The sequence below is a fragment of the Myxine glutinosa genome, chromosome 8, assembly GCF_964187855.1.
Source record: "Myxine glutinosa chromosome 8, kmMyxGlut1.1, whole genome shotgun sequence".
In the NCBI taxonomy this organism is placed as follows: domain Eukaryota; kingdom Metazoa; phylum Chordata; class Myxini; order Myxiniformes; family Myxinidae; genus Myxine; species Myxine glutinosa.
In genome coordinates this window covers 128966949-128991832 of record NC_136268.1, presented here as the reverse complement: position 1 = coordinate 128991832, position 24884 = coordinate 128966949, and the positions used below count along the sequence as shown (strand labels likewise).

At 41.1% G+C, this 24884-nt stretch overlaps 1 protein-coding gene across 1 annotated transcript in view; it reads right to left on the bottom strand.

The window, feature by feature from the left end:
* The window catches only part of LOC137433187 (uncharacterized), a 275834-nt gene that overhangs the window by 196132 nt on the left and 54818 nt on the right, over positions 1–24884 (bottom strand). Inside the window, exons 7-11 of the mRNA XM_078783996.1 lie at positions 24148–24201; positions 22018–22062; positions 21480–21533; positions 11974–12018; positions 5306–5359 (exon numbers count right to left, since the gene is read on the bottom strand). Of these exons, the coding sequence (XP_078640122.1) occupies positions 5306–5359; positions 11974–12018; positions 21480–21533; positions 22018–22062; positions 24148–24201 (252 nt within the window). The remainder of the gene's footprint in view (positions 1–5305; positions 5360–11973; positions 12019–21479; positions 21534–22017; positions 22063–24147; positions 24202–24884) is intronic.

Here is a 24884-nt window from a genome sequence, read left to right as displayed (position 1 = left end):
AAGTTTAGGACCTCCCAATACCTCCCCGCAGCTCTTCCTCACGGTTCAACAACAACAACAACAACAACGACAGTGGTAGGCGGATTCGAGTGGAATCGGGTGAGTTGGGGGTAATCGGGTAAACTGTGCGAACACGGCGGCCATTCCGCTCGGTCAAGCAACATCTGAAGCCGTGTCCGTAACAATATATATATATATATATATATATATATATATATATTGTTACGGACGCGGTTTAGATGTTATTTACCGAGCGGTGGTATTGCCGCGACCTAACAGTTCCCCCGATTCTTCCCCAGCTCACCCGATTCACCCAGACGTTGACCAAATCGCGCTATGCCAAATCAATGATGGAAAGGACACGACGACTGGGAAAGAGGAAACGACGCAAGGGGTACAGTTCTCAAGACCTCCGGAGGAGGGTATAATTACAGTGGTGGAGAAAAGGGAGTAGATTACACGGCAGAGTGAGGTAAAAGACACAGAAGAGATGGGCACTTAAATACAATCTTATCTATTCCCGGACAGACCACAGACAAACGGAACAAGGCTGACTTACACAGGGATTGATGGCAGGGAGGGACAGGTAGTTCGATGGCACAAGGTGCACCTTGGCTCGGGGACAGGATAAAGCACGGTCCAGTCCAGAAGATGCTGGGAGGCCTCACAGCGCTCGGAGGTCGTCTTGCTTGCTCCAAGCTCAGCGCGCATCTGACGTCACCTCCCTCTCCCTGCGCATGCTCAGCGGGGAGTGACACGCCCTCGGCTGGTTGGCTCCGCCCTACTGGGGCCGGTCCGCCGCTTCCATTGGGTGTGGGGGTTACCGGGCTCCGCCCTTGACGAGGAGCTGACAGGGAGCCCCTATTTGGTAACCCCGTCGAGCACATGTTCGATGGCGGCTCGTTGGGGAGGCCTGGTGCCCTCCCAACACCCCCTACCAACCAAGCCGGAGTGAGGACGCGCACTCCCCGCGCCCGCCGCTGCCGTTGCTGTTGTTGTTGTTGTTGTTGTTGCTGAACCGTGAGGAAGAGCTGCGGGGAGGTATTGGGAGGTCCTAAACTTCCTAACGGTGCCATACAATCACATTCTGGTGCAACGAAGGGTCAGAATTAATGGAAACGAGTCCTTAACTGACATAGACTAAGAATAACTAGCAAGATGTCCTATAGTTGTCTTACATGAGATGCGGTGAACCTGGGCACGACATTTAATGGGGGAAATAGGGGGAGGTCGGGTCTACAGAGTGTTGTTTCCAGAAAATGGGACTAGGGAATGGGGGATTGGGGATAGTTGGGAAGTATTGAGGAAATAGGGGAATATTTACAAGCGGATATGGATGGATGCAAATCTCATATCCGCAACAATATATATATATGTATATATATATATATATATATATATATATATATATATATATAAATATATATATATATATATATATATATTATATATATATATAGAAATATATATATAAAAATATATATATAATATATTGTTACGGTTTTGCAATAAAAGACACCCCCTCCAGTTAATTACATGAGAACATGTAGCATGCAGTAGTCAGTTATTTCTTTTGAAATGTAAAGATTAGCTCCCTTCCCATTGCGTAGTAATTAAAACAGATATGCGTTGTGTTAGGCAGGATTCCAACCCCTCGTATGGTTGAACGAAGACATTGTTTGTGGGTGGGGAGAAACAGTCCACGTGATCAACTGCGACAGTGGTAGGCGGAAAATGAAACCTTCCAAAAGGAGATGGGGAATGAAACTTTCCAAAAAGGAGGTGGGGAATGAAACCTTCCAAAATGTGGGGGGATGACCGCACGTGACCAACCTCGGCCAATGGGAGGTCGTGGAACATTCCAGAGGGAGACAGGTCTGAGTGAATGCACGTGACTAAAAGCGACCAATGGGAGACGTGGAATCTTCGAGAAGAGGACACCGCCCGATAAAGGTCCGTGCCCATTGCCGTTCGCTCTCTCTCCTCGTTCATCCTTCAAGCTGGCTGTCCTATGAGCTGGTTCATCCATGCTGCCCTCCTCCGTCGCCCTCCAAGCTGGTTCTTCATCCATGCTGGGTCGTCCGCTGTGCTGGGTCATCCGCTGTGCGATCCTCCCTCGTGCTGTCTGCCGGATCGATCTGTGCGCCACGCACGACAACTGCCGGACCCAAGTCATCGTCGGCCCGTCCACCGGTACGAGTCTAACCGGTGTGCAATTCATTCCCTGTGTGTGTGTGCGAGTGTGCCAGGTGCCTATGTTGGGATTAGATAGGTAAAAATTGTTAAGTCTGCTTCTCATCCTTTTTTCTGTGCCATTGTAAATAAAAGACGTGTACATTTTGTTTCTGTTCGACCTGCTCATGTGCGTCCTCTTCCCCATCGACCCAGCATCGTCCAAAACCAAATTCGGTTGCTCAATTAGGCCCGCAGACCACGCAGGGTAAAGCTGTGGCCCACACCGTGCGATCCGCTCAGCGCACTTGATTGGAATAAGGTGTGAGACACGAAGGGTTCAATTCCCGGTCTTCCCGGCTACGTGGTCTCGCAAGGTATTTGGGTCACGATCGATAACCATTCAACCAGTGATTGGTGGATTGGCGATTGGAGTTGCTATGCGACGAGTTTTGTGGACCTGGGGTCTATGGGGAAACAGGGTCTTAACCCCACCCTTAGTACGTCGACAGACCCGGGATCCGCAACAATATACAGTAATACCCCGGCCTACATCAATAATTGGTTCCATAAGCCGTGACGTAACTTGGTTTTTGACATAAACCGGGCGTAATGTCTTTAAAATGCCTTAAAATGAAGACAAACACTGTAATTCATAAAACTAGAGTAAATATCTGGAGGAGGCTGCGGCTTCGCCCTGAATCTTTGCCACTCCCCGTCGGGAGTCCCTTCGTTGTTTTCTATTGGTCGGGTCTTCTCCTCGAATGGGGGTGACCGGGCACTGACATGTCGACCGTGAGCTGGCTTGTGTGCCGAGTGGCTCCGCGGCCCGCTTCACCACGGTGTGCTTTACCCAACGTGTCCGAGCAGTTTCACCTGTGGTCGTGTCGTGTCGTCTGTGACGAACAAACGAGCTCAGTGTTCCGTGAACCCGGCCGCCCTGGGGATTGACGCTTGCCTCCGAGTCGTAGGTGTGCCCCATCTTTCCTCGAGCGGCCGAAGTTGCTTGCTTCTTTATTTTTGGACGATGCGATATACGCAGAAACGACGATGTACAGGCAGGCATTTGCAAATCCATGCACATGTGCACATGCACACGTCGATCGGTATATTTACAAGCATATGCATCAACAACAACTTGCTACTCCCTGCACCACAGATGTAAATTTCCAAACAATTTACCTACTCCCTCTACCTAACTTTAAACTACCCTCCCCGGGTATTCTTGAAGGGGTCCATCCTCCCCCATCCACTCCTTCGCACCATGCACTCCACACCACTCAATCCACACTACTCACTCCACACACCATTTATTCCCACACACCAAGTATTCTCTCCATTTATCCACGTGCACCCCATGCAAGTCAATCACTCAACACCATTACACATGTCCTCAATACACCACTCATACACTTTCTCCGGTCATCCCAGACCATTGCCTCATTTCACCAAGTTCATTCCAAAGATCCTCATTCAATTCCTCATTTGCGCCTAAAACCCATCCTCATACTCACACACATGATACACCAAGATACACCAAGAGCGGCTTCAGCTTGAAGTCGCCGGTGCAATTACCCCCAAGCATTAGCGTTAGCCGCTCCTTCGCGACTTTGTAGCCTGGCATGGTCTTCTCCTCCTTCGAGATAAAGGAGCTGATGATGTAGGAGTGCCGTAAAGTCGCACATAATGACGTTCGCTGAACTGAAATTTACTCTAGAAGAGTGGCGTAAAGTCGGATTTGACGTAGGTCGAAATGGCGTAAAACGGGGTATGACTGTGTGTATATATATATATATATATATATATATATATATATATAATTATATATATATATAATTATATATATATATATATATATATATATATATATATATATATATATATATATACATACATACATACATACACACAAACGTGTACATGTAGGTTCATTACTTGAAGGCTCGTACATATCAGATATTACTCAATAGTGCCCCCTAAAGGGCAAGCTACAGTTTTTGAATTACAAAAATAATATCCTCAATTACTTTGGGGCAAACTTTCTATCATCACTGGCATTTACTTACTGACATTTAATTGTATTGTATCACCTGGTGTTGGCCTAATGGTTAGGGTGGCGGGCTTGGTATCCTAAGATCATGAGATTGAATCCCGTTGAATTTACGCCAGGTGGGGTTGACTCAGCCTGATCATCCTTCAGAGGTCGGCAAAATGAGTACCAGATAACTGGTTATAGAGAGGCATTGCACCAGCGGCAGACGCGCCCACAGAAATGATGCAACCAGCAGCCGGGTGGCTGCACACGGAATGCCCACCCAATTGTATTGCAACATTTAATTGTAACATTTAATTACTGTATTTTCCAGTTTACTTTACCGTGACCATGTATTAACCGCACCCCTGTTTTTCACCCTCAAAAATAAAATAAAATTCATGCTCCCAGCAATGCTTGATGATGTAGGACTGGAAGTGCTGATATGTAGAACATATATCTACTGGTATATGAATGAGAATTGCAATATAATTGAAATTCAGCAATGATTGTTTTTAAGACTGATTTTTTTTTCTATATCTGTGTATTAACTGCACTTCCAACTTTTAACGCCGATAAAAAGAGCGGTCAATACACCGGAAAATACAGTACTGGTAGTCATGCCAACTTAACCACAAACATCATTACCATTCAAGCGATCCCAAAACATGGCTGAAATACTTAATATTTGTGAACCCCAAAAATGATACAAAAATATAATTTTATTTTCTATGAGAACTGATGTGTTTGTCAACAAATTTCATCATAACTTCAGGATAATGCAGAGCAGCTTTTGTAATGGAATGAATATCATGGAAGTTTGAACCTACAAAGTGCAGTTGCACATTCACAGCTGCAAGAAAGCTGCTCTTGCAGAACATGTTTTCTTACTCTGTATCAAGGTGAAAGAAACTCATGACGATTCTTTCCAAATGCACCACATATTCTTTGATGCAAGAGTGTACGTGAAGGCATTCAACTTTTCCGCATTAACTTGCAATGTCCCGAGAAAGAGCAACGAAGAATATCCATCAGGTTGTAGAAGAAGAAAAGAGCTGATCCGCAGTCATTTTTCTAACCAATACGTAAAGAAATACTTACAGGGGGTCCATCTGGCCCAGCTTTTCCTCTGGGTCCCATCTTGCCAGCATCCCCCTAGGCAAAAAAGTAAATACATTAATAATATAGTTCTTTAAATCTCAAGCCTTGTATTGACTTAATGCTTAAGGTGGCTGGCTTGAGATTCCAGGGTCCTAAGTTCACAAGTCCCTGTCATGCCATAGAATTAACCCCAGGTGGGTTGACTCAGCCTGTCATCCTCCGAGGTTGGCAAAGTGAGTACCAGTTTACTGGGAAGAATGAGCCATTCAAGTATCCTATGTCAGATTGGTGACCCATCCAGGATGGTGCCTCCTAACCTAGGAAACTACTTTGGCAGCCCTATGCATCTGAATATGCAAAAGGAGTGGTCTTCTTCTTCTTCCTCATTAAAACTCATCATTTAAAAACTGTATTTTTGGCATTTTAAATTGGTATACAGTACAGTTGACACCAGTAAACATGTAATTATTGGGCAAAGTGTTCATCATACGTAGCTGGTCAAAATATGTGCTACAGGATTTGATGATTTACCCTTGGAGGTTAACCGAATATATTGATTTATTAATCTCAATCTCAAATCATACTAAAATACGCAATTTGGTGTCTGTCTGATGATTTTTTGAACGCAATACATTCTGTCGTTACTTAACCAATCTCAACCAAACTTGACAGGATGACTATGGGTCACACAATGAAGGTTGTAGCGCATTAATTTGCCCCCCTCCCCAAGGGTTTTTTTTCCACCGAGCAAGTTTTCTCCGCCATTGCCGTCAATGGGGTTGCATGTTGAGGTGTATATCAATGTTAAATTAGCTTTATTGTGGCGTTTTTCCAAAGAAGATTTTATCGTGGCATTTTTCCAAAGACACTTTTAATAACAAAATTAATGATAATTGCATATTATTAATGTTATTACAAAACAATATTAATACTAATAATGTCTGACTTCCCCAAGACATTTATCCTGCAGTGATAAGGTGTATAAATAGCTCATAGTTATAATGGCATTTCCATGGGAGCAACGGCCTCCACAGGAAGTAAAAATATTATAAACCACAAACACGTTTGATTACCTTTTAAAATGGTCGATAATGCTGTTTGACAAATAACTGAAATAAATTTGGAGAAATTCTGCCATTAGTCCATGCTTATCACGTCGAAGATCGCTCCTGATCGTAGATCTACTGATGTCTATACAACCGCCAAGGGTTAATAACATGACCCTGCCTGCCATTGCCATGGAGTTCAAGGAAGTAAATATTACTTTCGGGAATTTAGAATGGTGAGGCACGGTCTGACCCTGTCAATGACCTGATCTAACATTATGACATCATGCATGTTCTGATTCTTTCAATGACTTGAACATGTTATATCATGCACGTTCTGATCCTTTTAATGACCTGCTCCAACATGTTATAATGTCATGCATGTTCTGATTCTTTCAATGACCTGATCTAACATTATGACATCATGCATGTTCTGATTCTTTCAATGACTTGAACATGTTATATCATGCACGTTCTGATCCTTTTAATGACCTGCTCCAACATGTTATAATGTCATGCATGTTCTGATTCTTTCAATGACCTGATCTAACATGTTATAATATCATGCATGTTCTGACCCTTTCAATGACATGATCTAACATTATCACATCATGCATGTTTTCATCCTTTCAATGACTTGATCTAACATGTTGTATCATGCACGTTCTGATCCTTTTAATGACCTGATCTACCATGTTATAATATCATGCATGTTCTGACCCTTTCAATGACATGATCTAACATTATCACATCATGCATGTTTTCATCCTTTCAATGACCTGATCTACCATGTTATAATATCATGCACGTTCTGATCCTTTTAATGACCTGCTCTAGCATGTCATAATGTCATGCACGTTCTAATCCTTTCAATGACCTGATCTACCATGTTATAATATCGTGCATGTTCTTATCCTTTCAATGACCTGATCTAACATATTATCATATCATGCATGTTCTGATCCATTCAATGGACTAATCTAACATAAGTAATAGTAATAATAATTGGCAATAATAATAAGGATAATAACAGGCCTCCCCCTGTCTCTGCCACAATGAGCAGGTGTACTTGTGTAAACAAAACAGGAGTTACAAGTATAAAAGACAAAAAAAAAAAACCCACCTATTTGAAAAGTAAGGGTTTCTTGATGGTGTAATCTATTTAACTAATGTTATTTTAATCACACCTATACACCTTTGGATTGTGTTTTGTTGATTGTATAAAGATTTTTACGGCGTAGCCCATATGGCAATGCCGTCTAGAACAAAGTTTGTCTGTCCGTATGTCAGCATACAAACGTACACCAATCATAGCTGAGGATCTGGTCACATGACAGAGGGACGTGTTTAGTAACCATTACAGTTGCATATTTTACCAAAAGGAAATATAACAAGCGTTACGCCTAGGTCCCCCGTCATTGAAGTGATGTGAGTTGACAAAGTGGAAGACGCAAGGGGCCATCTTGGATTTTGACGTGGCGACCCAATTTTCAATAGCGTTCTCCCTTATGCGTAGATACACCAGATTAGAAGTTAGTAGTTCGTTTATTTTTCAAGATATTTCGCTCACAAGGTTCAAACATATATATGGTGGCGGCCATCTTGGATTTTGACGTGGCGACCCCATTTTCAATAACGTTCTTCCTTATGCCTGGATACACCCACACACCAGATTAGAAGTTGGTACTTCGCTTATTTTTCAAGATATTCCGCTCACAAGGTTCAGACATACATGGCGGCGGCCTTCTTGGATTTTAACGTGGCAACCCAATTTTCAATAGCGTTCTTCCTTATGCCGAGATACACGCACAAACCTGATTAGAAGTTGGTACTTCGCTTATTTTTCAAGATAAATCCGCTCACAAGGTTCAGACACACATGGCGGTGGCCATGTTGGATTTTGACGTGGCGACGCAATTTTCAATAGCGTTCTCCTTATGCGTAGATACACCCACACACCAGATTAGACGTTAGTAGTTCGTTTATTTTTCAAGATATTTCGCTCACAAGGTTGACATATATATGGTGGTGGCCATCTTGGATTTTTGACGTGGCGACCCAATTTTCAATAGCGTTCTTCCTTATGCCTAGATACACCCACACACCAGATTAGAAAAGTTGGTACTTCGCTTATTTTTCAAGATATTCCGCTCACAAGGTTCAGACATACTGTACATGACATCAGACATACATGGTGGCGGCCATCTTGGATTTTGACGTGGGTTGCACCCACACACCAAATTAGAATTCGGTCCTTCGCTTAGCATGCATGCACGGACGCACACACGCACGTTCGCTCGCACGCACGCACACATGCACGGACGCATGCACGCACACACGGATGGAGGGGAAAACCATAGTCCCCCTTTCGCTCCACGGTGCGACGGGGGACAACAACCTTCTGTGGAACGTTTTGGGGTCCCAGCGGGTGTCGTAAGGTGGGTAGGAGGTTTCAGAAATTACTCAATATAATTATGATTTTGAAATGTGATTGACACAGACCTTGCTCCCGAATCCGGAAGTGAACAGATGAGGATGGTTCGCTGGTTTAATATCTCAATACAATCATGATCTAACATTATATTTTCATATATTAATACCATAGTATTAATTTGTGATTGGAATGATGAATGATGCTGTTTGGCATGAAAATATAGAGAAGGTGATGTCAATGCCTGAGGTTCGACTGAAGGTGGCACAGGAATGTGGATTTTATTGGTAGTCGTTTGCTATTCGTTGTTTTTTTACCCAGGCTACGCCGTGTTAGACCATCGGTCTTGTTAGTTTCATTCAGTAGTTTCTTTTCCATTTCGAATGCAGTTTATTGGCCAACATTTTACCAATAATATTTGAGTCATAGTTCTGTAAAAGTTCTACCCATTGTGCTAACTTATTCTTTAGAAGACCAAAGATATTTTGCCAGCAAGTCGGTAGTTAAAAATTGGACAGTCATGGCAACTATTGGAAAATATACCTAATTCATATATGTTTATGACAAAGCAGAAAAGCAAAATTAATAGATTGTAACCTTGGAATAATTACAGACTTTTCACAATCCTTGCTAGATAGAATAAAATACAAACGCTTCCTTGCTCTTTGGAAGATTTCCAAAAGTCAATAAAAATAAGCCACCATTTACTTTATACAGCGCCTATAGAAAGTCTACACACCCCCTTACAAAATTTTCACCTTTTGGTGCCCTATAGCCTGGAATTAAAATGCATTAAATCACACTTTTTCCACCTTTATTTAAAACATCGTAACCCACAACTTCCAGGTGAAAAACAAATTCTACAAATTTCATAAAACTAATTAAAAACACAAAACTAGAACATCTTGGTTGGATCGGTGTCGTCGTCCCCCCGTCCCCCCGTCCCCCAAACTCCCCATCACCTTCAAAACCACACAGTTAATTGGCCTCCACCTGTGTTAAATTGTAGTGATTCTGATTATTTCAGATTAAAATCAGCTGTCCCTGTAGGTTTCCTCTGCTGGGTAGTGAATGTCACAGCAAAGATGCAACCATGAGAACCAGGAAGCTTTCAAAAGACATCCAGGATAAAGTTGTGGAAAGGCACAGATCAGAGAATGGGTATAAAAAATATTTCAAAGGCTTTGAATAGCCTTTGGAGCACAGTCAAGACAATCATTAAGAAGTGGAAGGTGTATGGTACCACCAAGACCCTGCCTAGATCAGGCCGTCCCTCCAATCTGTATGACCAAGTAAGGAGGAGACTGATCAGAGAGGCCACCAAGAGGCCAATGGCAACTTTGAAAGAAATACAGGCCTCTAGGGCAAAGACTGGTCACTGTGTGCATGTGACAACAATATCCCAAGCACTACACAAGTCTGGCCTGTATGGTAGGGTGGCAAGAAGGAAGCCATTACTCAAAAAAGCCCACCTTGAGTCCAGTTTGAAGTATGCAAAAAAAACACTCTGGGGATTCTGAAGCCATGTGGCAAAAAAATTTGTGGTCTGACGAAACCAAGATGGAACTTTCTGGCCTAAATGCAAAATGTTACGTTTGGCCCAAACCCAATACAGCACATGACCCAAAGAACACCTTCTGTGAAGAACTGTGAACAAAATAACTGTGAAGCATGGTGGTGGCAGCATCATGTTATGGGGATGTTTCTCAACAGCAGAGAATGGAGCACTTGTCAAGATAGAAGGGAAAATGGATAGAGGAAAATACAGAAAAACCTTAGAGGCTTAGAGGAAAACCTGATGCCCTCTACAAGAAAGCTGAAATTAGGACGAAAGTTCACCTTTGAGCATGACATCGACATGAAGCACACAACCCAAGCTACACTGGAGTGCCTAAGGGACACAAAGATAAATGTCCTAGAGTGGCCCAGTCAGAGCCCTGACATAAATCAAATCGTAAATCTGTGGCACGACTTGAAGAATGCTGTCCATCAACACACCCCACTCAACTTGACTGAGCTTGAACAGTTTTGTACAGAAGAATGGGCAAATATTGCCCAATCAAGGTGTGCAAAGTTGGTAGAGATCTATCCTAACAGACTCACAGCTGTTATTGCTGTAAAAGATGATTCCACCAAGTATTAATTAACTCAGGGGAGTGGACACTTATCCAACAAAGATATTATAGTTTTGTATTTTTAATTAAATTTCTGAATTTTGTAGAATTTGTTTTTCACTTGGAAGTTGTGGGTTATCTATATCATTAAAACGCTTATTTCTGAAGTTTGTAATCGGAACTTCTCTCCAGCTATTGCTCCTGTCGCCCTAAGATATGTGTGATGCTATGTAGTTATGACTAACCCTTCCATATAAGCATACCTATGTCTCCAAATGTCTATGAGTGTGGAATAAAAGCTGAAAATCAGTGAAAAGTTTTGAATAACTCACGCCATTTTGTTTTACGCACAGTGAGATGCTGCACTTGATACCGAGGAGAAGAAGAAGACGTCCCGATGTGTGCCGGACGCGCAGCGACTCGAGAGGCATGCTACGCCTTTTAATACAAATATAAATGCGATCAGAAATGTAAAGGGGATACTTACCAGTAACCACACTATAAGAGACAATACTGCAGTTGAATACAAAGCGATATTCAGGAGATCCGCCAGAATGAATGTTGGTGCCAACTTACACAATTATTTTGAATGGAAGCGGGAAGGCGGCAGGCACATAAAATGCTGCACCAAGTTAAATATGTGGATTTATGGTAATAATCACTTCTTAACAAGTTAGTTTGTATGAACATAAACGCTATTTATGCCCGTGATTTTCACGGGTTACCGCTAGTGTGTAAATAAAGGTGGAAAAAGTCTGTTTCAATGCAACTTAATTCCAGGCTATAAGGCAACAAAAGGTGAAAACTTGGAAAGCAGGTGTGGACTTTCTATAGGCACTGTATATATGGACTAGAAACAGGATAAATTAAAGTGCAAAAGTCGTTTTTTCTCTCTAGTGGGAAGGAAAGTCTTTAATAACCTCAATGTGATGATATTTACTTTGCCTCAAAGTGACCAAATTCAATCTACGAGGTAGGTTACATTGAGATTAGATACCAAAGGCAGCAAAGAATCAAGACATCTGGGCCTTCGTCAGAACACGGGCGAAGCCAGATCACTCTGTTTTAGAAACTTACCACCATGCCTGGAACCCCCATTGTTCCTTCAAATCCACGCTGACCCTGAAAAAAAGGAGGTGACCATGAGGTTGTGCATACTTCAACAATTGCTTATAAAGCGCACATTTTTGTTTTAATATACTTTAAACATTTTGGACTAGAAACAGATTCTAAATTTGTGCCAAATGGGCAGACATCAATGGGGTAATATGTGCCAGCTATGAAGCAATAAATCTTCTTCCTTTTTGCTTTCTAGTATTTCCATCCTCATTATGAGCGGAGCGTTGACACGCTGTGGAAATTTATTCTCAAATTTTTTAATGTTGTCATTCCATATGCACAACATCATAGTGTAGCTTTGATGAAAGTGATACGAGTAGGATAAAAGGGCATCACATAGATGATGCATTCATTTTAGAGGTAATAGTGTAGCAGCATAGCAAACCTGTTGTGCATTTTGTGATACAAGCACCAAATTTGGCACAAATGTACATTAATATGTTGCGAACATTTTCAGATATTGGGCCACTTGAAATTCCGTAATTTTTATTTTCAAATTTTTTCAAATTTCGTAATTTCAAATTTTTCGGGTGACACCGTCACAATTTCGGTCTTCGAGGCCGGCCGATATAGTGGGGCGGCTTAGCCCAAATATTCAAAAGAATTGTGCATTTTGTGATACAAGCACCAAATTTGGCACAAATGTACATTAATATGTTGCGAACATTGTGTGGTCAGCAATGAAGACGAGAGTCTGAATTACATGTATGCAAAAGACCTTGTGAACCAGTGAAGCAAATACACGGGTAAGCATGAATTAAATCTAGGGCATGATATAATTTCCATGATGTTTACCTCTACACTCAATGGTGGAAGGAGGTAATGTTTTGATCCCAGCTTGTCTGTATGTCTGTTTGTCTGTTAGTCCACAAAATTCCAGACAAAGCTTGTAGTAGTGGTAGTTGTAGTGGTAGTGGTGATAACAGAAATTGTTATATAGAACTGAACTTATATTATTATTATATGCAGAAAATAACTTCATTTCTATATGCCCTGCAGTGGACAGGTTAATTGGTTTATGCACTGAAGGGGTCACCCTGGTGTGCACTGCTGTGTTCTGCCTCACTGAGTTGTTCAGGTATGATGTACTCAGCACAAGCTTCCGGTCGGCCCGGAGGTGGGGGTGCGGGGCCTGTCACGGAACGTCAAAACAAACGGCCTGCCGGGGCCGCCCAAAAGTCGGGCGTGAGGGGCGCGTCCACTAATGGAACGCCTCTCGCTTCCCAGATCGAGGGCCACGTGGTCAGGAGAACCTCGTCCCTTCCGGTCACACTTTGCCTATCGGCCGGCCTCGAAGACCGAAATTGTGACGGTGTCACCCGAAAAATTTGAAATTACGAAATTTGAAAAAATGTGAAAAAAAAAATTACGGAATTTCAAGTGGCCCAATATCTGAAAATGTTCGCAACATATTAATGTACATTTGTGCCAAATTTGGTGCTTGTTTCACAAAATGCACAATTCTTTTGAATATTTGGGCTAAGCCGCCCCACTATAAGAGGGAATGCAAAGAAACTATAAGGAAAAAAAACTACATTTACATGGAATCAAGTAAAGAATGATCAGCTGTATGTGTATATTTAACAACATTTTGAAAATGCTATGAGGTTAAGCAAGACATGATTGGAGAAAGGGAAATGCTTAATTTGAAACATCGATGGGATCACTTTTAATTATTGATAACACATGGCTGAGTGAGAATGAATAAAACATCTAGAGGAACTCTAAAAATACTAACATTCAAAAATAACAAATGCATGAAAATTAAGCACATTAATTATGATTTCAAAAGATGCGAAGCAAATTTTATGGTCGAAATGGCTTTTACTTTTTAAAGAAAAATAAAGTATAAATTATGAAACTTTTTTTCACCTATTTAGCAATTTTATGTTCTTTTCTTCACCACAACTACACCTATTTCTCAAAGTATTCCTCTGCTATACATACACACTTGTCCCTTTAATGTGATAGTGCCAGGTACTGATGTCGTAGCTGCATTAAATCATTGGGATAGGTATAAAGCCATTTCAGGACATGGTCTTTTGTGTCTTCAATATTAGGACACTCAATGCCACACATATTCTTTGAGTGGTCAGAAATTATTACTCTTATTTATGGGGAGTTCGCCCATCACAAGGCCTTGATGCCACTGAAAGGTTGGGACTACAAAAAAGAAATTGTGAGAAGGTGGAATCAATGGCAAAGGAGAAACCTATTCACATATCTCTTAAACAGGGAAAGGTTGTATATTTCTGTGAAACAGGTTGCAGGTAGGTAATTCCAGAGTTTGGCAGTGTGGGAAAATCTGGAGGAATACCGTACTGTGTTGACCTTAGAAATTGACCTTTACCCGGTGTGTACCCCGGTTTAGAATAGGTACACCGAATCCCTGCGTGTCGTAAGAGGCGACTAAAAGGGTTGGCGTCAGGAAGGGCATCCGGCCATAAAAACATTGCCTCAAAAAGACAACAGGCTAACCCCCGCTCTAGCAGGGAAAATGGCCTTAAAATGCATGTTGTTGTTGTGTTGACCTTAGAAACACAGACAGTGTGGGGATGAACAGAGGCTGCCAAACGTGAAGAGCATGTGAAAGTATGTAAAGGAGGGACAAGTAGTGAAAGGCCCTTTGAGCATCTTCCATAATAGTACCTGTAGAAGAGACAGAGAGCGGCCACAGAGCATCGAACCGAGAGAGGTTACAGAGATGAAGCCAGATCATGGCCTACCAGGTTAACAACTCACCATTGCATTCTGTCAAGAAGGGACAGAAGACGAGTCAGAGAACCTGCCCAAATGTGACTACAGTATTCCATGACTGGTAATATGGTGGTATTGTACAGGTGGAGCGGCGCCTCAGGAGGGAAGTATTGTGCAAGCCTGATACAATCAATCAAGTCGCTGGGATGCTCTTTTGGCAATTCCAGAAATTTACTTATCCCAACCAAGTTAAGGAGTGATATCCAGACGATGAAGACAGATGCCATCGAGTTCTTGTAATGGTATTTGGTCCATAACCAGGTTATAAAAAGAGGGGGACCTTGACCTGGACATATACTTATAGCAGGTGGGTCTTCTTTTGATTGTTGCTGATGGGCCATTCTTTTCCCCAATTAGTCATTCTCAAGGTCGCGATTTAGATAGACGCTGGCTTGAAGGCAGAAAGGTGCAGGCAGGGAGCCAGCAGGGTAATGAAAGAACAGGGTAGAGAAAAGAGAGGGGGGAGGGAACACGGTAACCTGAAAGTTAGATGGTTAGGCTAGGTAGGGTTAATGGCAGTAGGAAAGATTGTGAGTATTGATGGCGGATGACAGGATATTGTAGTGCGCCACCTATTTGAAGGCCTGGGGGGAAGAGTAGGAAAGAACCACAGCCTCAAGGATATAGTTATACAAAAGTGATAAAAAGGAAGAAAAAAGTTGAAAGGTACATGATTCTATGATGAGTTTAACCAGCAGGGGATGACTAAAAGAACACGCAGATGCTGGGGGAGTGGATGGTCAGATGCCTGAAACAGAAAAGGGAAATAAATAGACGAGACGATCGAGAGTCAGTATTAAAAAAAACACACAAGTGCCACCGACCGGTGTGCGATATGAGAGAAACAAACTTTGTACATCGGCTTCATTGCAGAAGTTGCCAATAATGTCGAGAGCTTCAGCCAAGGATTACAGGAGAGACTGATGTGATGCTAAGACACAAACCTATAAGGCAGAGCAATACTTCACTGAGCAATATGAACAAAGGTGATCTTGTAGGGTATGTGTAGTTCCGATTTATCAAGAAATGACTTGAAATGACGGAGGATACACAAAGGTGATCTTGTAGGGTATGTGCAGTTCCGATTTATCAAGGAATGACTTGAAATGACGGAGGATACACAAAGGTGATCTTGTAGGGTATGTGTAGTTCCGATTTATCAAGAAATGACTTGAAATGACGGAGGATACACAAAGGTGATCTTGTAGGGTATGTGCAGTTCCGATTTATCAAGGAATGACTTGAAATGATGGAGGATACCAAGTCTGGGGCTAGCTTTGGAGACCTACTTTGCAAAATGGTCAGCCCACAAGATGTCATATCTGATGATGAGACCTAGAAGTTCAATAGACTGAAACATCCATTGAACTGAACTGAACCACCTTTGGAGGCCATTTTTCCCCGCAGAGCAGATTCACATAAATCATGAAGTGCCCTCGTACCGGTACATGTATCCATGATCAGCAAAAGTGTGATCATCAACAAAAAGACGTGCCATATTGTGATATGAAAAGCAATCCAATGTCATCAAAATGACCAAAATGAGCTTCTTGGCTGGCTAATCTGAAAGTATTATCCAGAGCATCTGGAAAAAATAACGCAGCCACCATTGTGCTGTCGAATGAAACATAATGCAATGATTAATAAAAATGATGACAACACAATAATTCCAACTTTAGTTTTGCAGGAATAATGCCAATATTGCTGCTGTGTAGCATCAAAGGAAGATGGGTCATATTGTTTTATGTGTCGGACTGAATGTTTCAAAAGAGGAGTGGAAAATAACCTTGAAGCAAATCTGCATGACCATTGCACCCTGCCCTCTTTGGATCTTGATTCAGGGTAATGCCCTGTGGATCGATTTATCTTGGAAGCATTCTTGCATTTTGGTGACTGAACACTGTACGAGTACTACCAACAATATATCGAAGAGTTTTTACAGTGACTGTGCAGCATTTGAAGGCTATGATAGGCACAAGTTACTATGACTTGTGACTTGTCTGACAGTACAGTATGATCATCAGCATAATCCTGATGGTTACTTTTACAAATAAATGCACATTTGCGTATTTACAATAAGGAATTGGATTGACAATGATATAAGTACTAAATCACATACCTTGTAACTTCTTATGCCAAATTATTGTGAGCCTGTCTGGCCCGCGCAACAGGAGATGGGGTTTTTCAATTCACACTGTGTGTGTGTGTGTGTCTTTGTGTGTATGAGTGTTGTTGGTGTGGCTGGTTGTTATCTCCATATGTGGTGTGTATGAGTGTTGTTGGTGTGGCTGGTTGTTATCTCCATATGCGGTTTCAGAAAGTGGAACGGAGGCCTCCCAGGTCTCAAAGTGTCCACCTCCGTGTGTGACTTGTATGTGTGTGTGTGTGTGTGTGTGTGTGTGTGTGTGTGTGTGTGTGTGTGTGTGTTTATGTGCAGGGCATAACTCTGTCATAAAAATGTAAACAAGCCTTTATTGTGAGAATATGGAGAAAATAATTAATAAATTGGATCAAAATATCAAGGCGCAAAGTTAGTTACTAGAAATCAGCTTAATTAGCCTGCTCACCACAGCCGTGTCACGCACGTCAGCGTGGACGGCCATTTTTTTTATTTGCCTATGTTATTCACTTGGTGGTTTTTTATTTATTTACCATTTGAGATTTCGTGTGTCTGTCCAGGTGACAACGGGTTTTTTTCATTTAAACTTTTATCATCATTTTTTCAAAAAAACAAGCGTTACGCCTAGGTCCCCCGTCGGTGAAGTGATGCGAGTTGACAAAGTGGAAGACGCAGAAAACATGCTATGATATGATATTTCGCTCACAAAGTTCAGACGTACATGGAGGCGGCCATCTTGGATTTTGACGTGGCGACCCAATTTTCAATGGCGTTCTTCCTTATGCCTAGATACACCCACACACCAGATTAGAAGTTGGTACTTCGCTTATTTTTCAAGATATTCCGCTCACAAGGTTCAGACGTATATATGGTGGCGGCCATCTTGGATTTTGACGTGGCGACCCAATTTTCAATAGCGTTCTTCCTTATGCCGAGATACACCTACACACCAAATTAGAAGTTGGTACTTCGCTTATTTTTCAAGATATTCATCTCACAGGGTTCAGACATGCATGGCGGTGGCCATCTTGGATTTTGACGTGGCGACCCAATTTTCAACAGCGTTCTTCCTTGTGCCTAGATACAGCCACACACCAGAATAGAAGTTGGTATGTCGCTTATTTTTCAAGATATTCATCTCACAAGCTTCAGACATACATGGCGGTGGCCATCTTGGATTTTGACTTGGCGACCCAATTTTCAATAGCGTTCTTCCTGATGCAGAGATACACCCACACACCAAATTAGAAGTTGGTATTTCGCTTATTTTTCAAGATATTCATCTCACAAGGTTCAGACATACATGGCGGCGGCCATCTTGGATTTTGAGGTGGCGACCCAATTTTAAACAGCGTTCTTGCTTGTGCCTCGATACACCCACACGCCAGATTAGAAGTTGGTACTTCGCTTATTTTTCGCGATATTTTGCTCACAAGGTTCAGACATATATATGGTGGCGGCCATCTTGTATTTTGACGTGGCGACCCAATTTTCAATAGCGTTCTTCCTTATGCCTATATACACCCACACACCAAATTAGACGTTGGTACTTCACTTATTTTTCAAGATATTCATCTCACAAGGTTCAGACATACATGGCGGCGGTCATCTTGGATTTTGACGTGGCGACCCAATTTTCAACAGCGATCTTCCTTATGCCGAGATACACCCACACACCAGATTAGAAGTTGGTACTTCGCTTATTTTTCAAGATATTCATCTCACAAGGTTCAGACATACATGGCATCAGACATACATGGCGGCGGCCATCTTGGATTTTGACGTGGGTTGCACCCACACACCAAATTTGAATGCGGTCCTTCGCTTACGCACGCCCGCACGCACGCACGCCCGCACGCAAACACGCACGCCCGCACGCAAACACGCACGCCCGCACGCACACATGCACGCACGGACGGACGGACGGACACACGGACGGAGGGGAAAGCCATAATCCCCCTTTCGCTACGCTGTGCGACGGGGGACAAAAACCTTTATTAGGAGAATACTCGCAAAAGTACCAGTCCCTATTAAATGGAAAAACAAGCAAAAGTACCCGTCGCCAATGACGGGAAAAGTTACTCTATCAATTTAAATTATTTCATGGACTTTAAAAAGGTAAATCGTGTTGCCCTTTTTGTTTCACTCAGAGCCAAAGCTCTGAGCTACTTACACCACCCACCGCAAAATGGTGGCACAACATTGGGCCAAGAAGTTCATATGTTGGATTCGTCTAAAAGAGGGCAAAATATACCTTTTTTTAAATTGTGTGTTACTCCTTGAAGATGTATATTAAAGCCACTTTAATCCAGATGTTCATGGTGATTTTAAAGATTACTGGAAGGGAAAATAAAGTGACTGACTATATTGAACATGTAGCAATGCATTCCCAACTTAATTATGACCATTTAAATTTGTGATTATTTCGCATTATTTGTTGTCTTCATTTTTGTATTCTTTTCCTCAGTCTAATACAAACCCAGCAGTGCATCATAAGAAACATACAATATCAGATATAAAATAAAAATCTACATGGTCAGGAGTGCCTTAATTCAATGGATACATGCATTTTAAATATCAGCCAACAGCAAACATATTGCAATAACTTAAAAAAAAGAAAAAGGAATCCATTAATTCAACATTTAAAGTTTAACAAACCACTATATTTATTATGTGTTCCAAGAAGCAGCCATTTTGTGAAAGAAAAAGAAAATCACCACTGCAGGCAACCATTGTGCACCTGCACAGCTGGTTGACCAAGTAAAAGAAGCACGAAGGCATACATTCCAAGAATGAAGTTTAAACCCACAATCAATGAGTTGTGTGCAGCACACAGCACCTAATTCCACACACCTGCACACTACTCTGAGACATTATGGATTCCTTAATCCCCTCATTGCCTGAAAAAATTCCTCTCCATCACTCCTGGACCAGGAAACATCTGCCTCCTGCCTGTCTTAATCACTGACCTTCCCAGGACCAGCATGATTCATTTACAGTCTCGATGAGCCTAGCGCACAATGGCATAATATTTACTGAGTTATTTTATTTATTTATTTTGTTCCCAATTGGATGCTTGTAAAATAGAAACTATGGAGAAATCTAAAGAAAAATATTTTAACAAAACTCGAGCTTTTCAGATTCTTAAAATATATATATTGTCTTTTATTTTATTATTTCACAGTAGTCAACACAGCCAAGCTTTTGCAGGGATCAAAATTGGCATGCATCCAGGAGAGGTAAAAGCAAAAGTGGATAACATTACCTTCTGGAACACAAAAACTTATATCCTTTGGCTCCCCCACTGCTTCTAGGCTGCCCTTTCTCCTCTCCCATCCAACCCCTAGGTTTTGTTGGCAGTGACTAGCCCCAGTGAACTTGCCAAGAATCACAAATCACCATTTATTGCTTCTTTTATAACACTTTTTATTTATATTCATTCAATGCACAGTAGCTTAGCCAATTATATCCTGACTCATGTCCGGGGCAATCATTTCTCAAAGACCTACTCTCTTGTATCCACTTACTTTACAGATATTAAACAATGGGCATTGTTGCACAAGATTTGAATAAGCATTTTGCTTTAACAATGAGGGTGTTAAGTTCAGGAGAACAGTGCTTTCCAAGACTTGTGTTGATATGAACATTTGAAAATCCATGTAGCTTTTGCACAGTATTTTTGAATGGTGATTTATGGTACTTCTCCATGGAGATCTCTCTAATAAGAGCCAATTAATCCTCCCTGCCACCCCCTCCGAGCCTTACCTGTGATCACTCTTTGCAGGAGATAAATCAGTGCATCCTCTGTTCATGACCATCAAATGCAACCTTTGCTGTATTGACATCTTCAACATGGCCTCTAAAATTAAATGCCAGCTGGGTATAAGTGTTTTATAATGCATATATGTAGATGCCAGCTGGGTATAATTGTACACGATGAGCAGCCTTTGTAATGCTTTGTCAGTTTAGACGAGTGACCTTAATCCTCCATGTGTGTTTGATGTTGTGGAATCAAAGGTTTTGGCCTTAAACAATATCTTTCACCGTGAAGCAGGCCTGAGGACAGGTGATTACCCATGGGGGAATGGTTATCGGCTTGTCGGCCTTTTCTTTCTCCATATCTCCTGTCTTGCACCTTCTCTATTCTCTGCATTCTATCTCTTTCTGGTTCAAGTAGCGGCTAGCCTTTGAGCAGCTATCGGCTCACTCTTTCAATATCTTCCTTTCCAAACCGATGAGCATTTCCATCTCCTTTCATTTGTCTTTTTATTTTCTTACCTGTATCTTGAAAAGAAAAACTTTCTGGCTTTTCCCAATATTTTTCTTTGTGATGGTTCATAATTTTGATGACAAAAAAAAATTGCTTTATAGTTACAAGTAAAACTAAATCCACCCTTATGAACCATACAAATGTAATGATAAGTTGGGACTTGCAAAGTGACTGTGACATTCACTCGATCTGAAGAGTGTGAGACAATATTACTCATCACATTCCCAGAGATCATAATAACAAAATGGAGCCCTTTCAGCCCTAGACTCAGAATGCCACTCCCTTTAGAGCACCAGACAGATTAAGGGAACACATTACCGGCTTTCCATCTGGACCTGGCATGCCCCTCTCTCCGTACTGTCCGGGAAATCCCTGCATAGACAAGTAAGGGGAAAAGTAAAGGTGTCAGATATCGGTGCTATTTTGCAATCCCAAAATTTGTAAAAGCTTTTTGTATTATCCTTAAACAATTCCATGGTAAGTCGTGTAATATTAACGTAAACAAATGTGTAGAAAGAGGTGTAGCATAAAATAAGCAAAAGTTTCAGACTTGACGAAGACAAATATAACTTTGAAAAGGCCTCAGCAATTAAAACTCTATATTCATTGTGTGCTGGGTTTAAAAGAGCATGCTGTGTTATATTAAGATATTTTATTGTGCTGACAATGAAACATCAATTGCAAAATATTGCAAAATTTTGTTTACAGGAGAGTATGAGGAAAGGTATAAAAATGCTTCACAAACAACAAGAAGCAAATAAATTACTTAGGGATGAAACCTTTCGTTGGAGAGCTAATTAATATGATCCATGGAAGGTTTCAGGACAAATAAAGTACATATGCAAAATTATACTACCATGGCTGCCTTCTTGCCTTGTTTGCCTGGTAATCCACGAGGTCCCTAAAAAATACAATAATTTCAGAGAACATAAACAATCATTTAATGAACAAAGTCCAATATTTATACAAAAATATTAGTATTCATCTTATTGTATACCTTTTTGCATGATATGAGTGCATCTTTGAGGAAGATAGAGAGAGAGAAAGAGAGATCAACACAGACAGAAAGAGAGCTAAACAAAGACAGAGAGAGAGAGAGCGAGAGCGAGAGCGAGAGCGAGAGCGAGAGCGAGAGAGCGAGAGAGAGAGAGAGCGCGAGAGAGAGAGAGAGAGAGAGAGAGAGGGAGAGAGAGAGAGAGAGAGAGAGAGAGAGAGAGAGAGAGAGAGAGAGAAAAGAAAGACAGCTGAAGGATCTATTCAGCAAAGTGACTGCTTGATTATTTGACGATCAGGATCATTAGCTATAGACTGTCTTTAATCGACGTTTCAACCCTTTAACGCCAGTACCCCTCTCAATAAAAGCACTAGCAGCTGCACAAGTAGATTGGTTATGAAAATATGTAAATCCACAATAACTATGTTCCCTACATTCACGAAAAGCTCAAAGGCATCGTGAATCACAGAACTATACCTTCATGTAAACAGCATCAGAAGAACAATCTTTACCAGTTTGAAATATATTTCAATGTGGTCAGTAAGATTTTAACATGAACGAGAAAGCATCTGAAAATGCAACGAGAAAGCACCACCTTTGACATTTTGATGTAAAATAAACCAATCGACTCATACCTTTTTATTAGTGAACCAATTCAGTGACCTGATATGCAAATTCTTCAAATTTCAGATCAATCAGGTGAAAATTGGTGATTTTACACAACCTTGAAATTTTGATCAAAAAAATTTTTTTTTGACTCCGACCTTTTGATTAGTGAACCAAATCAGTGACCCAATATGCAAATTCTTTAAATTTCAGGTCAATCAAATGGAAATTGATGATTTTATGTGATGCTGACCTTTGGACCAAATTATTAATTTGCCTTCTCCATATTCTCCTAATAAAGCTTTGTTGAAAATTTGATGACAAAACTCAAATGGTAAATTTAAATTTCAGGTCAATTGGATGAAAATTGATGATTTTATGGGACATTGACCTTTAACCTTTTGACAAAATTATTAATTTCCCTTCTCTGTACTATCATCATAAAGCTTTGGTGAAAATTTGATGACAATAGCTCAAATGGTAAAAAAAAAGTTACGGCCCGGACAGACACAGACACACAGACACACACACACACACACACACACGTGATTGTAAAACCCCGTCTCCTGCGCAGGGTAACTAACCTTTGGAAAAATACGTTTTTAAAAAGGAGAACAGTGTAAACTACACGAGAGGAAATTTGGTGTTTCTAGCACAATGTATGTGAATATTCAAGTATTTATTGGCTCAGAAACCTCCAAGGAAATGAGGCTTCACACTAACAGTTTAGACATTCTGTATGTAGACATGCGGTATTAGCGGTGTTCACACTTTGGCAATGCTGAGGGAAATACGACATTAATGAGGCTCCGCAACCTCCACTTTAATCTCTTTCTTCATAAAAGAATCTTCGTCTTTTTCCATTGGTTTCATCTCTCAGCATACTCGATGATACAATGAAGGAAACTATTAAGAAACCTCGATGCTGCACGCATGGGGAATGTGCATCAGTAGTTGAGACATAATATTATTATCTATCTAGAATCAAAAATTATTATCTAAAATCCTAAAAAGCTGTTAAATCCTGAATCCCTCCCCGATCTATCTTCAACCCTCTTCCTGTATGGAATGATAAATGAGTTTCAAGTAACATGAATTTTTTTTAGAGCTTTAGGAAATTTCACAAAGTACTTTATGCTGTGTACTTTACAAAAGCTTGAAGATTGAAGCACGTGGAGAAAAACGTGAAAGTATGAAAATATCAGGGAGGGTGGGAATTGGAGCAGCGAGAGGCATGATAGGGGTGGACAGAAGTTAAAGGGGTTGGTGAAGGGTTATGTTAAACTATTATGTCAAATAATTTGCCTGCATTTGCTGGATATTTCCAACATTTATGCAATGTTAGGTTTGCTAGGAGGAGAACGATAGCATGAATCTCAATCTCACCCTTGGTCCTTGTGCCCCTACAGTTCCAAGAACTCCTGATGGGCCGATGAAACCCTGTGGTAGAGAACTAAATGAATAGAGATCTACAATACATTTCGCCAACATTCACTGCACACAATGCATGTTTACATGAATTATGCCATTCTATATTGTAGAATAAATGAATTTAATATTAAATGGGGAAAAAACCTTCTTGGCTTCCGCTTCCGGTCTTGCCGGCGAGGTTACGTTTTTTCGAAGCTGTCCACGCTCTCCACGCTATCGAAGTTAAGTAATTGTTCCCATTTGTATTTTCGTCAAAACTGTATTTATTTTATGGTGTGTGTACCTATAGTGTGTCCCGAGGAAGATTATCGGTGTTATTCTTTCATACCTGTATAAAATATCATCGGTTAATTCGTGCTGAATATTTTGAGGCCTTGTACCGTGTCCTACCTTGTGGTTTGTTTTTCTCTCAGCGATTCGTCGAATGCGCTGAAATTATTTTCGTTCTCTGTTTCGTACCAGTCGTTCACCCCGTACCTCCTTGTTTAATATCTGTACTCACAAACAAAAAAAAAAAAAACCCCCAAAAAAACATTTCCTTCCCAGGTCTTATTCGTTTATTTGTTGTTCTTTTTGTTCGTTCGTTCTTCGTTCGCGATCACGCGGTTAGAAATGTATAATCTCTCCCCTGAACAACTATTTTCTCTCATATATTATAACACCCTTTTCTTCTTCTTCTTTAAAAGGATGCT